Consider the following 14,922-nt stretch of genomic DNA (forward strand, 5'->3'; position numbering starts at 1 on the left):
AGAGAAATGAATACAGGCTAAGGTTTGTAAAATATATATACTATAAGATTACAAAAAACCTTAAACCAGAAGGACATACAACAGTAGCTGGCACTGGGAGGAAAAAAAGACTAGAAGAGGAACAAAGAACAGGGCCTTAACATTCTGTAATGTTTTATTTCTTTTACATTAAAAAAAGACACAAAAGTGACAAAATGTTGCTAATTCTGATAGTCCTTATATGGATTACACTTTGCTACGTTTTATATTTTTCTGTTCTTCAAATTTAAAAACAGGAAAGTAAGAATAAATCAGACTTACCATAGGGAAATAGAACAGAAAAAGGCTTTTGCAACTCACATTTCCCTGATATCCATTTTAAGAGGCAGGCCTCACCCAGTGTAACCATATAGATAAAACCTTTCCAAAGAACCATTTATAAAAGTGATGTCTGTTGAACATGGTTTTACATGTATTTGTAAAGGTAGTATTTATATTCTTCCAGTTGCTTTTGTGAACAATAACACTAATTTTATAATATGACATGGATTTATATAAATAAAAACCTCATTCTATAACTCTTTTTAAGAAATAAAATTCTTGAAGACCTAATTATGTGATTTTGGAGTGGAAGGGGTGACCCACACACAGCATGTGGGAGTTCTCCAACCAGAGACTGAATTCAGGCCCCTTGCAGTAGAAGGGCAGAGTCACAACCACTTGATCGAGAAGTCGTCTCCCTGTGCTCTCTATTTAGGAATCAATTATAGAGTAAGCTGGCTACATCTACAAGACTAGTGAAGATCATAATGTGATAAAAAAAAAAAAATTACAAGTATTAACATATGCTTAAAATGTAACTTTCAATCTTGCTGGTTTAAAAAAATATTTCTCAATACTTCTTACTGCGTCAGTTATGTCCCCAAGTTCTAACATATTAATGAAGTCCTTATAAATCAATTTTATTTTTGATTTTTTTGATCTTTAAAAAAATGCTTATACTGGTCTTTATATTAAAGGATTCAAACGTATCAAAATTGTCTGTTTTCTGCACTTTGTAAGAATTTCCATTTTTTGAGATTTGAACATTAAAAAAAAAGAAATAAGCTGTTTTACAGCATGATGAAATAAAGTCTGACGTCAAGAATGTATCACCAAAACAAAGAGGTGACTGAAATAAGGGCAAGAAAAGCAAGGCTGGGCTAGGACGAAAAAACATTAAAAAGACTAGCAGACGATCTATCAGTGAAAAAGAGAAAAAACTAGTGGGCTACATCTAACAAACTGATGAACTCTTGGGAAGAATGAACCTTCAAATCCCTGGCAAAAAGATTCCCTCTTATGCCTTCTTTAGACTCAAAGACATACATGTAAACCATAAGCAGCACAAATACGGGAAATCGTACCTTTCAGGCCTAAAGTCTGCAACTGAAACAGTTTTCCCAGCTCAAAAGGTAGAACTCGTAACAGGTTGTTATTTAAATGGAGTTCCCTGTAGATGTAAAAATTCCAGGAAGTCAAAAGATATATTAACTTTAACAGCTAAAATCAGCAATATGATTTCTAGGAATATAAAGATATAAATACCTAATACAAATTTAGTATTATATGCTAATGTCCAGCACAGTGCTTCTCAAATCATATGTGGTTAAAAAAAAAAGACACAACAAAAAAATCACAAACTGCCAAAGACAAACATTTATAAAACACAGGGGGAAAAAAATCGATTCTTGTAAAAGTGAGAAAGAAAAAGACCAACAAAATATAAGCCCATTTTTTAGGAGCATGATATTCAACAGACACATGTTGCGTATCTCACTGCAAGCTGGTGACGCACTCTGAAATGGCAGTCCAGAGCCTACACTGGTCGGCACAGATGGAGGTCTCCCACACATATTTCAGAAAGTGGGAATGAAAATACAGCCTAACATGTAAATTGTGAAAACAGAATTTAAATGATAGCATCATGCCAAAACAAAATACTTTATGGTAGCTGCATAATAAGTTTATGATTGATATTTTTCCAAATTTACTAATGTTTCATTTTATAAATAATGGCAGCTATATTAATAACTACTGATAATTTTAATGATTTGTTTTGCACGGAAAATGTAACTATGAAAGGCATCTTCAGTAGTAAAAGAAGATCCAATACAAAGATACTGGTAATATCCTATAATAGTAAGTTTTGTCAATTTTTACATGTGAATGAGAACTACTTTTAAAATCCTTGGTTCTTAGAATTTAAAAGAAGCTTGGTTACTACTGAGTAAAACCAGAGGTTGGTGAGGCCATAAAATGAACAAGAAAAACTTGTTCCGAATACCTGTTATTACCAAATATATCACATAGGAAAGGAGGTCCTTTAAGTAAATTTAGTTCAGAGGATTTAAAGTCATGGTATATACTCATTAAGCCTGAAACTGTCAAAGGGCTGGTCTGGAAACAACAGAGGTTTTACAAAAAATAAAAAAACACCACCTCTCACAAGGTCCTCATTCCTTTTTATTATGCAGCAAATGATAGAAAGCAGCAGAAAAAGTCAGTAGAATTTTTTTTTAAAAGGCAGATAATATGAAATGGCACAAGATTTTCCATTAGGATTAACATAATAGCTAGAAATTGGCTTTATATTCAACTTGAGTAACCCTCATCTATCCTAGAAAACAGAGGTTACAGGAATTACCATTTACTAATACAGTATTTACCAAACAGGGTTGCTGATAGCTTTTTAGTCAATATCTCAAATATTGCTGATCTCAGCTTGGTCATTATAGCAACTTCACAGATGAAGGAAAACTCAGCAAGGTTCTAAGAAGCTTGCCCCAAATCACACAATTTATAAATGACAGAGTCAAGTTTCTAACCTGAACTCTGTATGACTCCACATTCTACCTGCCTTCTAAACTCCACACTATATTCCCCCACATTCACTCACTAATTCTAGCTTTCAAGTCCCATCTTTCTTACTATCATGCACAGAAGCCCTGGGACAGTCAAAAAGGTCACTAATTGGGAATGACTTCCTAGATCCTGTATTAAGGATAAGGGGCCCCAGAATTTAGTGGAGAAAAAGCACTTCAACTGTGTCACAAGTAAGTGCATATATGGAATAACACAAGCACTTTCTACTTGTTTGCTCCACTTTGTCTTAAAATTTTGTTTCAAATATGAAGTATATTACACAAAACAGCAATTAAATAAATGTTAGGCAACAGATCTATGTGACTTATGATTTATTAGCTTACATTCAATTTTCCCAGAAAACTTTACCTCATGTTTAATTTTGTTCAACATTAAACTGACAATGTTGTTTCCTAACAAAGTGGTGTTTCCTAACAATATGATAATATTTTGTTTTAAGGGTATATAACTATGCACTGAGTTGAATCTGTATACCTGAGTGATACCATGTTTCCGAGTTCTGCCGGTAAACTTCGGATTTTATTAGAGGACAGGTCCAGATACACCAGATTGTGAAGCTTGGCAATGTCTGAAGGAATGCGGGACAGGGAATTGTCACTTAGATACAAAGCTGTCAAGTGAGTTAGTGACCACAAAGATGAGCTTAAGCTTCTTACTTTTCCTGTAAAAGAAGAAAAATGGGACAAGAATTAACTCTACAATTTGGTCTCTGGATTAAGTAGCATTTAGATGTTTTATTGAGTAAATAACTTACCATACAAAAAATTGTGAAAAAGGGGTCAACACTAAAACCTTATTGATTCTAGAATGATTCACTGCTAGGATTAAGTTATAAACTCTCCACTTAGCAAACTAACCACAACTCATTTAAGGCAATATATCAGTATTTAGATTGCATTGTTATTTTTAAGAGCACAATAGTTAAAAGACTTTATCCTTTAATTAGCCTCAGCTATGTATGACAAGAAAAAGCATGAGTAATTCAAAGTAATAAGTCTAATAAACATAAATCAACAAATTTCAGAGATCAGACACCAATCAGTGCAGGAGAATGATCCGTTAACGACGAGAAACAATCAATCAGGTCTACTATTATCCGAGCTAACTTCTTGAACAGCAGCACAGCCAGGGGATTCCAGGGGAAGAACACTGTTCTTCCCCAAGTACGGGACACACAGCAAATGTCCAGGGAAGCCAGGATGACTAGAATTTATAAAGGCAGAGTACCCGAGGAGAGAGATGAAGAGAGAGGTTTAGAGATTTTAGTTTCCCCCTCAAGTTATCAAGTGATCAGCATATGAATGTGAGAAACTGCCTGAGCCAGAGGAAAAAAAACACCCAAAAGGAGCAGAGGTAGTAATCCCTAGGTTCACACAGCACTCAATAAGGTAAAATCCACAATATCTAGCACCTAATTAAAAATTACTAGGTACACAAAGAGACTGTAAAGTAATATCCACAAGGAAAAGTCAGTCAGTTAAGACCAGTCCAGAAGAGATGACGACAAAACTAGTAGAGATATTAGAAGCTACTCTAATTATATTCCATACTGTGGAAAGCCAGACACTGAAGACAGCACCGGCGCTCACACTGAACTCCCACAGTCCAACACCACGGTGACAGGAAACGGAGAACGGCTGCTAATGCAGTCAGGTTTCCTCTGGGAACGATGAAAATGTTCTCAGGTTAACTATGGTAAGGGGTGCACAACAAAATATATAAAAATTACGGAACTTGTACTTTAAGTGGGTGAACTGTGTGAACTATACTGTTATCAATTATAGCTGCCACCAAAAGAGAGACAGACACACACACACACACACACACACACATATGGGCAGAAAAATCCCCACATTAATGCAACAATCTATCAACCCAGAGAGAGATTTTCAAAAGTGAGGGCAAACTACAAGGTGAAAAGAGCCATGGAGACGGACGGTAGTGATGGATGCACATTATGAAGGTATCTAAAAAACTTTCCATAGAGAGTATTCTGGAACTAGATGGATTCACTGGTGAATATTACCAAACATTCAAGGAAGAATTAAAAACGATTCTATACAAATTCCTCCAGAAAACTGCTCATTATGAGGTCAACATCATCCTGATACCAAAACCAGACAACACTCGGACAAAACTACAAACAACATCCTCATGAACATAAATGTGAATTTAACAAAAACAAATCCAACAATACATTAAAAGGGATAATGACCAAGTAAGATCTGTGCCAGAAAATGCTAGGTTTGTTGAACATTTAAAAAATATAATTTAGAAAATGTTTTCTCAGAAAATAAAGCATTTGACAAAATCAGTATCCATTTCTGACTTTTAAAAACCTCTCCTATCAGTTGATTTTTCAGTAGAAACTGAAATTTTTCATTTTTTATTTTTAAAATAATTTCAAAATTATTTTAAAAAATTACAGCGACCCAATAGACTAGATAGCCTGCCAGGCTCCTCTGTCTATGGGATTTTCCCAGCAAGAGTATTAGAGTGGCTTGCCATTCCCTTTTCCAGGGGATCTGCCCGATCCAGGGACCAAATCTGTGTCTCCTGCATCTCCAACAGATTCTTTACTGCTGAGCTACTGGGGCCAGATGTAGACTGTTATACAAAAACCTCGTGGTTACCTGCAAACCAAGTATAAATAGATATACACAAAAAGAAGTAACTGAAATAGATACACACACAAAAAGAAGTAACTGAAACATAACACTAAAGAGAGTCATCAAATCTCAAAGAGAATAAAAGGGCAGAAAGACCTAAAAAGCAATAAAACAATGTGCAAAATGGTAAAATTGATTATATATAAATCAATAATTACCTTAAATGTAAATGGACTAAATGTTCCAACCAAAAGATTAGAGTGGGTGAATGGATGCAGAAACAACACCCACATATATACTACCTACAAGACACTCATTTCAGAACGACACACACAAAGTGAGTACATGAAAAAAGGAAGTCTATGCAAAATGGAAACCAAAAGAAAACCGGAGTAGTGATACTTTTATCATACAAAAAAAAAAAAAAAAAAAAAAAACCCTTTAAAATACAGACTGTTAGAAAAGAAAAAAGGACACCACATAATGATTAAAGGATCAATCCAGGAATGTTTATAACAATTGTAAACATATACGTACCCAACACAGGAGCACCTCAATACATAAGGCAAATACTAACACAGTATTGACCAGAGACACATTAATATGTCTTTTATTACCTGTGCGTTATTGACCAGAAAGAGCAATACAGTTTGAGAGTGGTACAATTAACATTACTGTGCAAAGTTGTTAGAACTTAAAAACTGATCAAGGGTTCATTATACAACTTGTGATTGTCATTATCATTCACATTTTGCCCCATTAAATTTTGTCCCAACCTTCTAAATATTATAAACACAAGTTTATTACTGTAAAACTATCAGAAATGACATAGCACAAAATTTCTCATTTGAAAAAGAGCCCCCTTCAAAGATCCACCTTGTTAAATCAGGTAAAATAAAAGAACATGTTCTAGAGGAAATAATACCCACAGGACTAAAAAAGAATCCTGCCAGAGTGGAGAGTCTGCTCTTCCCAGGGAAAGCACAGTGAAATGGTATATCTGTAATAGATGTTCTGTCCCTCTGCACAGAGATGCCTGCTGGACTGTCCATCACACACTAACAAAATATTAGAAGGCTTTAGTAACACATGTACAAAGTTTCAAATAAATACATTAAGTGCAAAAAAAAAATCTTGTTGATATTTACTCAAACATGAGCATCTCAACATTCACTTACATAACAAATCACCAGCCACAGGCGTTAGTTTCTGTAAAAATTCCCCTGGTCAATAAAGTGTCAACAGACATAAAAGGAGAAATCAACAGTAACAACTGACAAGGCATCAGCTGTTGACACATTAGACAAACTGACTTAATTGATAAGCATATAGATAGAGCATTCCATCTGCAAGCAGTAGAATAAACACTCTTTTCAAGAGCACAGGAATATTCCCGGTTCTGAAAGACCCCACATGCCTCGGAGCAAAAGAGCCCGTGTGCTACAACTACAGAGCCTGTGCTCTAGAGCCTGAGAACAGCAGCCTACGAAGCCCACACACCCCAGAGCCTGTGCAGCAAAAGAAGCTACTGCAGTGAGAAGCCGAGCAACACAATGAATAGCAGACCCCACTCACAGTCAACTGGAGAAAGTCCGCATGCAGCAGCAATGAAGACCCAGCACAGCCAAAAATAAATAAATGAATGAATACATCTTTTAAAAAATCATAGGATTATCTCAACAGATGCAAAAACACTTTTGATAAAATTCAAATCCATTTATGACAAAACTCTCTCCAGAGATTATGGGTATAAAGAACCTACCTCAACACAACAAAGGTCATATTAACAAACCCAGAGCTAGCATCATACTCAACTGTGAAAAGCTGCAAGCATTCCCTCTAAGACAGGGATCCCCAAACCTCACACTGGTCCATGGCCTGTTAGGAACTGGGTTGCACAGCAGGAGGTGAATGGCTGGGGTAGCAAGGGAAGCTTCATCTGTATTTACAACTTCTCCCCGTTGCTGACATCACCATCTGAGTTCTACCTCCTATCAGATCAGCAGTGGCATTAAGAGTCTCAAAGCAGCATGAACCCTACTGTTAATTGCACATGCAAGGGATCTATGTTGTGGGCGCCTTGTGAGAGTCTGAGGTGGAGCTGAGGCAGTGAAGAGGCACTGAAGAGCAGTTGCAAATACAGATTATCATCAGCAGAGAGGTTTGACTGCACAGAGACCAAAATAAATCAACTGTTTGCAGACTCCTATCAAATCCCTATCAGTGAGTGGCAAGTGACAATTAAGCTGCATCTGGTGTCAGGGTTTATAGCTGCAAGTGAGTTGACATACTTCAATTGTACAGCTTCAGCTGGCGGCAGGCTTTAAGTCAGAATTCGACACTATTTTAGTCCATGAGTGACCCACCCATTCTATCTGTGTCTTTTTCCTGCACTGCATACTGTCTCAGTCAATTTTGGTAAGTCCACAAGGTAATCCCAGCCAAAACGAGTAAAACACAAACATTGCTGGAGAACTTATTTGAACAGAGCGAAAGACCCAATGGTGAGACAGCAGAAGACTCCAAAACTACTAACAAAAAGAAAGCTGCATTTTACATACTAGGAGTCCTATTTAAATTAGGGGTTCATTGCAACAAGTGATTCACATTCTCCAAGGCCACTTTATGTAATATGTGGCAACCAGTTCTCCAAGAAGCCATGAAACCATGAGAACTGCTTCATCATATGGAGACCAAGCATACTGCATTAAAAAAACAAGGCTTTAGAGTTAAAAAATAAACATGTAAATATGAAAAACAGAAGCAATTACTGAAGGCCACCATGTCATCAAATGCGTCTGCACTGAGAGCATCATTCTTAGAGGCTAACTGCATTGCTAAAACTAAGAAGCCCTTTACTATTGGTAAAGAGTTGATCCTGACTGCTGCTAAAGTTCATTTATCATGAACTTTTAGGAGATGCTGCAGTTCAAAAGGTGGCACGAGTTCCTCTTCAGGCTAGCACCGTAAGAAGACGAATGGATGAAACAGCAGAGGATACTGAGGCACAACTGTTAGAAAGGATCAATAAGTCACTCTTGTATGCAATCCAGGTTCAAAGTACTGATGTTGACAAAAGGACAACAGTGCTTGTCTCTGTGTGATACATGTTCAGGAGGATGTGCAGGCGGATATGTTATATGCACTTTTGTTGGCAACCAACATCACGGCTGCAGAACTATTCAACAATGATTACACATGAGAAAAACAGAATTGGTCATTTTGTGTCTGTATATGCATGGACAGAGTGGCTGCCATGACTAGATGGCTTGCTGGTTTCTTTCAGTTCAGTTCAGAGGCTCAGTCATGTCCGACTCTTTGTCACCCCATGGACTGCAGCACTGCAGGCTTCCCTGTCCATCACACTCCTGGAGCTTGCTCAAACTCATGTCCACCACGTCCACGAGGCCATCCAACCATCTCATCCTCTGTCATCCCTTTATCTTCCTGCCTTCAATCTTTCCCAGCATCAGGGTCTTTTCCCATCAATCAGTTCTTCGCAAGAGGTGGCCAAAGTATTGGAGCTTCAGCTTCAGCATCAGTCCTTCCAATGAATATTCAGGACTGATTTCCTTTAGAATTGACTGGTTTTTTATCTCCCTGCGGTCCAAGGGACTCTCAAGAGTCTTCTCCAACACTACAGTTCAAAAGCGTCAGTTCTTCAGCACTCAGCCTTCTTTTTGGTCCAACTCTCATATCCGGCTTCCCTTATAGCTCAGTCGGTAAAGAATCTGCCTGCAGTACAGGAGATCCGGGTTCGATCCCTGGGTTGGGAAGATCCCCTGGAAAAGGAAATGGCGACCCACTCCAGTATCCTTGCCTGGAAAATCTCATGGACAGAGGAGCCTGGTGGGCTGTAGTCCATGGGGTCACAAAGAGTCGGGTACGACTGAGCGACTAACACACTCATATCCGTACCTGACTACTGGAAAAACTATAGCCTTGACTAGGTGGACTTTTGTCAGCAAAGTAATGTCTCTGCTTTTTAATATGCTGACTAGGTTTGTCGTAGCTTTTCTTCCAAGGAGCAAGTGTGTTTTAATTTCATACTGAAGTCACCATCTGCAGTGATCTTGGAACCCAAAAAGAATAAAGCCGTCACTGTTTCTACTGTTTCCCCATGTATCTGTCATGAAGTGATGGGACCGGATGCCATGATCTTCATTTTCTGAATGCTGAATTTTAAGGCAGCTTTTTCACTCTCCTCTTTCACCTTCATCAAGAGGCTCTTTACTACCTCTATGCTTTCTTTTTTCCCACAAGGGTGAAATCATCTGCATATCTAAGGTTACTGATATTTCTCCCAGCAATTTCGATTCTAGCTTGTGCTTCATCCAGCCTGGCATTTCGCATGATGTTCTCTGCATATCAGTTAAATAAGGAGGGTGACAATGTACAGCCTTGACCTACTCTTTTCCCAATTTGCAACCAGTCCATTGTTCATGTCCGGTTCTGATTGTTGCTTCTTGACCTGCATAGAGAATTCTCAGGGGACAGGTAAGGTGGTTTGGTAGTCCCATCTCTTTTTCCACAGTTTGTCGTGATCCACACAGTCAAAGGCTTTGACAAAGTCAATAAAGCGAATGTTTTTCTGGAACTCTCTTGCTTTTCCTATGATCCAACGGATATTGGCAAATTGATTTTTGGTTCTTCTGCCTTTCAACAGAACATTGGATCCCACCAAAAAAAGATACTCCAGGTCCAAGGGCAAAGGAGAAGCCCCAACAAAATGGGAGGGGGGTGAAATCACATTTAGAATCAAACCCCAAACCCACCAGAGACGCTTGGAGGGTTCAAACTAAATCTTGTGTGCACTAGAACCCAGAGACCCCAGTGAGACTGAGCCAGACGTTCTTTTGAGTGTTTAAATGTCTCCCACCAAGGTACAGGTCAGCAGTGGCCTGCCGCAGGGACAGGGGTTCTGGCTGCAGCAGACCTGGGACACATGGCATGTGGCATAAGTCCTCTTGGAGGAGGTCGCCATTAGCACCACCATAGGGCCACCAAGCAGACGACCCAGAAACTGCAGAACAATTATACCAAAGAAATCCTTGCAGTGTTAAGAAAGTTCCAGGACCCACAACAGAGTTCCCAACCTAGGGATCCAGCAAAGGGACTGAGAACCTCCAGGAAATATGACTTTGGAGACCAGTAGGATTTGATTACAGCACTTCCACAGGACTGGAGAAACAGACTCTTGGAGGGCACAAACAAAACCTTGTGTACACCAGGACCCAGGAGAAAGGAGCAGTGTCCCCACGAGAGACTGTGCCAGACTTGCCTGTGAGTGTCCAGGAGTCTCCGGCACAGGCGTGGGTTGACAGTGGCCTGCTACGGGGTCAGGGGCACTGAATACAACAGTGCCGGCATAAGTCCTTTTTCAGGAGGTCACCATTAACCCCACTGAAGTCTGCCCTCAGACCAAACAATACGGAGGGAATACAGCCTCACCCATCAACAGAAAATTGGATTAAACATTTACTGGGCATGGCCTTGCCCACCAGAACAAGACCCAGTTTATCCCACATCAGTCTCTCCCATCAGGAAGCTTCTACAAGCCTCTTATCCTTATCCATTAGAGGGCAGAAAGAATGAAAACCACAGTCACAGAAAACTAACCAAACTGATCACATGGATCACAGCCTTGTCTAACCAATGAGAGAGCCATGTCATATAGGGCCAACCAAGATGGACGGGTCAGGGTGGAGAATTCTGACAAACATGGTCCACTGGAGAAGGGAATGGCAAACCACTTCAGTATTCTTGCCTTGGGAACCCCATGAACAGTATGAAAAGGCAAAAAGTGGCTGCATTCAATGCCAAACTGCAATGAGGGGGATGACAACTGAACATGGGGATTTCTGACATGTTTCTAACATTAGCAGAGATTTTGAAAGAGAATGAGCCAGGGCCTTCTTTCTCCCAGCTGGTGCATGATCACCTATCTCAGCTTTCAAATGAGTTTGAGAATTACTTCTCAACCACAAAACACCCTGAACTGGGAAGGAATAGATCCACAACCCATCTGTGAATAAGCCAGCTGAAACAACTTTGTCCTTGCTAGAAAAGGATCAATTGCTTGAGATAGCAAATGACTTGGCCTTTAAAGTATGTTTGAGACAACTTCAAATCTCCATACATTCTGCATTAAAATCAAGATGGAATATCCTGAGATGGCCACAAAAGCACCGAAAAGCCTGCTTCCATTTCCAACATCCTATCTTTATGAAAAGGGTTTTTCTGCAGTGACAGCAACTGAAACGAGATTACAGAGTGGACTGGACACAAGCAACACACTGTGGGCATCACTGTCTCCCATCACTCCAGACGGCACCATCTAGTTGCAGGAAAGCAAGCTCAGGACTCCCACTGATTCTGCATTATGGCAAGCTGTGTAATTATTTCACTCTGCATCATAATGGAATAATAATAGACATAAAATGCAAAGTAAATGCAATGTACCTGAATCCCCCTGAAACCATCTCCCTCAACCCCTGGTCTGGGAAAAATTATCTTCCACCAAACCAACCCTGGCACCAAAAAGGTGGGGAGTATGGCTCTAATATCAGGAACAAGACAAGGATGCCCACTCTTCCACTTTCATTCAACATAGTCTTGTTGGAGGTCCTAGCCACAGCAATCAGACAAGAAAAAGAAATAAAAGGAACCAAATTAGAAAAGAAGAAATAAATTGTCACTATTTTGCAGATGACATAACTATACATAGAAAATCCTAAGAACACCACCAGAAAACTACTAGAGTTCATTCATGAATTCAGTAAACTTGCAGGATATAAAGTTAATATACAGAAATCTGTTGCATTTCTATACACTATAAGCAAACTATCAGAAAGAAATTAAAGAAACAATCCCATTTATTTTTATTCAGAAAGAATAAAATACCTAGGCGTAAACCTACCTAAGGAGGCAAACGACTACTCCAGAAACTATCAGACCCTCAGTGTCTTCCTGCTGAGACGCCAGTTGCTGTGAAGTTCCTAAGGTGTACACATTTATGGGTAGTGCCATGAGATTTACTCATCTCTTGCATGGTAAACTGGTGATCAGGAAAACCTTCATTTTATAGATTTGGAAAGAAAAATCAAGATGAATTATAATTATTTTGAAATTTATTTGTAAATTTCTGAACCAACAGGAAATGCAGATTAATGCATCCAGAAGATTCAAGCCATTTCTATTCAATCATGTCACTGTACTAAAGTCATAACCTGTTAACCAGTATATTACTTTCTAGCTCTGAAACTATTTTTAATGGAAAATTCTTTTCCAGTTATCCAGTTTTGTAATTAAATAATCTTGAATTAAAGATGAAAGAAATCGAAGATACAAGTAGACGGAAAGGTATATTATATTCTTGGATTAGAAGAATCAATATTGCTAAAATGATCATACTATCCAAGGCAATCTACAGACTGAATGTAATCCCTATCAAATTACCGATGGCATTTTCACAGAAGTGGAACAAAGAAATTTTCATTTGTATCAAAACAGAAAGACTCTCAAATAGCCAAAACAATCTTGAGAAAGAAAAACAAAGCAGGAGGAATTATACCCCCTGACTTTAGTCTGTACTGTACTATAAGCTAGAGGACTCATAACAGTATGGCAGCAGCACAAAAACAGGACAGGACAGAAAGTCCAGAAATAAAGCCACACATTCATGACAATCTATGTCAATCTATGACACTCATGTAAATCTATGACACTCATGACAATCTATGTCAATCTATGACACTCATGTCAATCTATAACACTTATGTCCATCTATGTCAATCTATGACACTCATGACAATCTGTGACACTCAGGACAATCTATGTCAAGACACTCATGTCAATCTATGACACTCATGTCCATCTATGACACTCATGTCCATCTATGACACTCATGACAATCTACGTCCATCTATGACACTCATGACAATCTATGTCAATCTATGATACTCATGTCAATCTATGACACTCATGACAATCTATGTCAATCTATGACATTCATGTCAATCTATGATACTCATGACAATCTATGTCAATCTATGACACTCATGTCCATCTATGACACTCGTGACAATCTATGTCAATCTATGACACTCACGTTAATCTATGTCAATCTATGACACTCATGACAATCTACGACACTTATGTCCATCTATGACACTCATGACAATCTGGGACAATCTATGACACTCATGACAATCTATGTCAATCTATGACACTCATGACAATCTCTGCCAATCTATGACACTCGTGACAATCTATGTCAATCTATGACACTCAGGTCAATCTACAACACTTATGTCCATCTATGACACTCATGACACTCTATGACAATCTATGACACTCGTGACAATCTGTGTCAATCTATGACACTGTCAATCTATGACACTCATGACAATCTGACACTCATGACAATCCATGTCAATCTATGACACTCATGTCCATCTATGACACTCATGACAAGCTATGTCAATCTATGACACTCATATCAATCTATGACAATCTATGTCAATCTATGACACTCGTGTCAATCTATGAGAAAAGACAATCTCTTCAATAAATGGTGCTAGGAAAACTAGAGAGCTACATGCAAATAAGTGAAATTAGAACATTCTTTAACACTATGTACAAAAATAAACTCAAAATGGATTTAAGATCTAAATGTAAGACCAGATACTGAAAAACTCCCAGAGGAAAATATAGGCAGAACACTCTTTGACATAAATCACAACAATAGTTTTTATTTTGGATTTGTCTCAAATAAAAGCAAAAATAAACAAATACGATCTAATTAAACTTAAGTAGCTTTTGCACAGCAAAGGAAACCACTGATCAAACAAAAAGACAACCTACTCGATGGGAGAAAATATTTGCAAATGTTATGACCTATCATCAACATTAATATCAACATATTAAACATACAGCTCATACAACTCAGTATCAAAGAAAAAACAACCAACCTGGACTTCCCTGATAGTCAAGTGGTTGAAAAATCCACCTGCTGGTGCAGGAGACTTGGGTTTGATCCCTAGTCTGGGAAGAGTCCACGTGCCTCAGGGCAACCAAGCCCACACATCACAACCACTGAAGTCTGTGTGCCCTAGAGACTGTGCTCTGCAACATGGGAAGCCACCACAACCAGAAGCCCACGCACCAAGTGGAGAACAAGCCCCCTCCCGCTACAATTAGAGGAAGCTCGTGAGTAGCAGCAAAGACCCAGTGCAGCAAAAAAAAAAATCCAACCTGATTAAAAAATGGGCACAACCGAATAGACAGTTTTCAAAAGAGGAAATACAGATGGCCAACAGGTACATGAAAAGAAGCTCAACATCACTTATCATTAGTGAAATACAAATCAAAACCACAATGAAATATCACCTTACACCTGTCAGGATGG

At 38.6% G+C, this 14,922-nt stretch overlaps 1 protein-coding gene across 2 annotated transcripts in view; it reads right to left on the reverse strand.

The window, feature by feature from the left end:
- The window catches only part of CNOT6 (CCR4-NOT transcription complex subunit 6), a 78,286-nt gene that overhangs the window by 22,744 nt on the left and 40,620 nt on the right, over positions 1 to 14,922 (reverse strand). For both annotated transcript variants that reach the window (XM_043466975.1, XM_043466974.1), the window contains 2 exons: positions 3,379 to 3,565; positions 1,386 to 1,471 (listed from right to left, as the gene is read on the reverse strand). In XM_043466975.1, coding sequence (XP_043322910.1) covers positions 1,386 to 1,471; positions 3,379 to 3,565 — 273 coding nt within the window. The remainder of the gene's footprint in view (positions 1 to 1,385; positions 1,472 to 3,378; positions 3,566 to 14,922) is intronic.

The sequence above is a fragment of the Cervus canadensis genome, chromosome 4 (assembly GCF_019320065.1).
Source record: "Cervus canadensis isolate Bull #8, Minnesota chromosome 4, ASM1932006v1, whole genome shotgun sequence".
Taxonomy (NCBI): domain Eukaryota; kingdom Metazoa; phylum Chordata; class Mammalia; order Artiodactyla; family Cervidae; genus Cervus; species Cervus canadensis.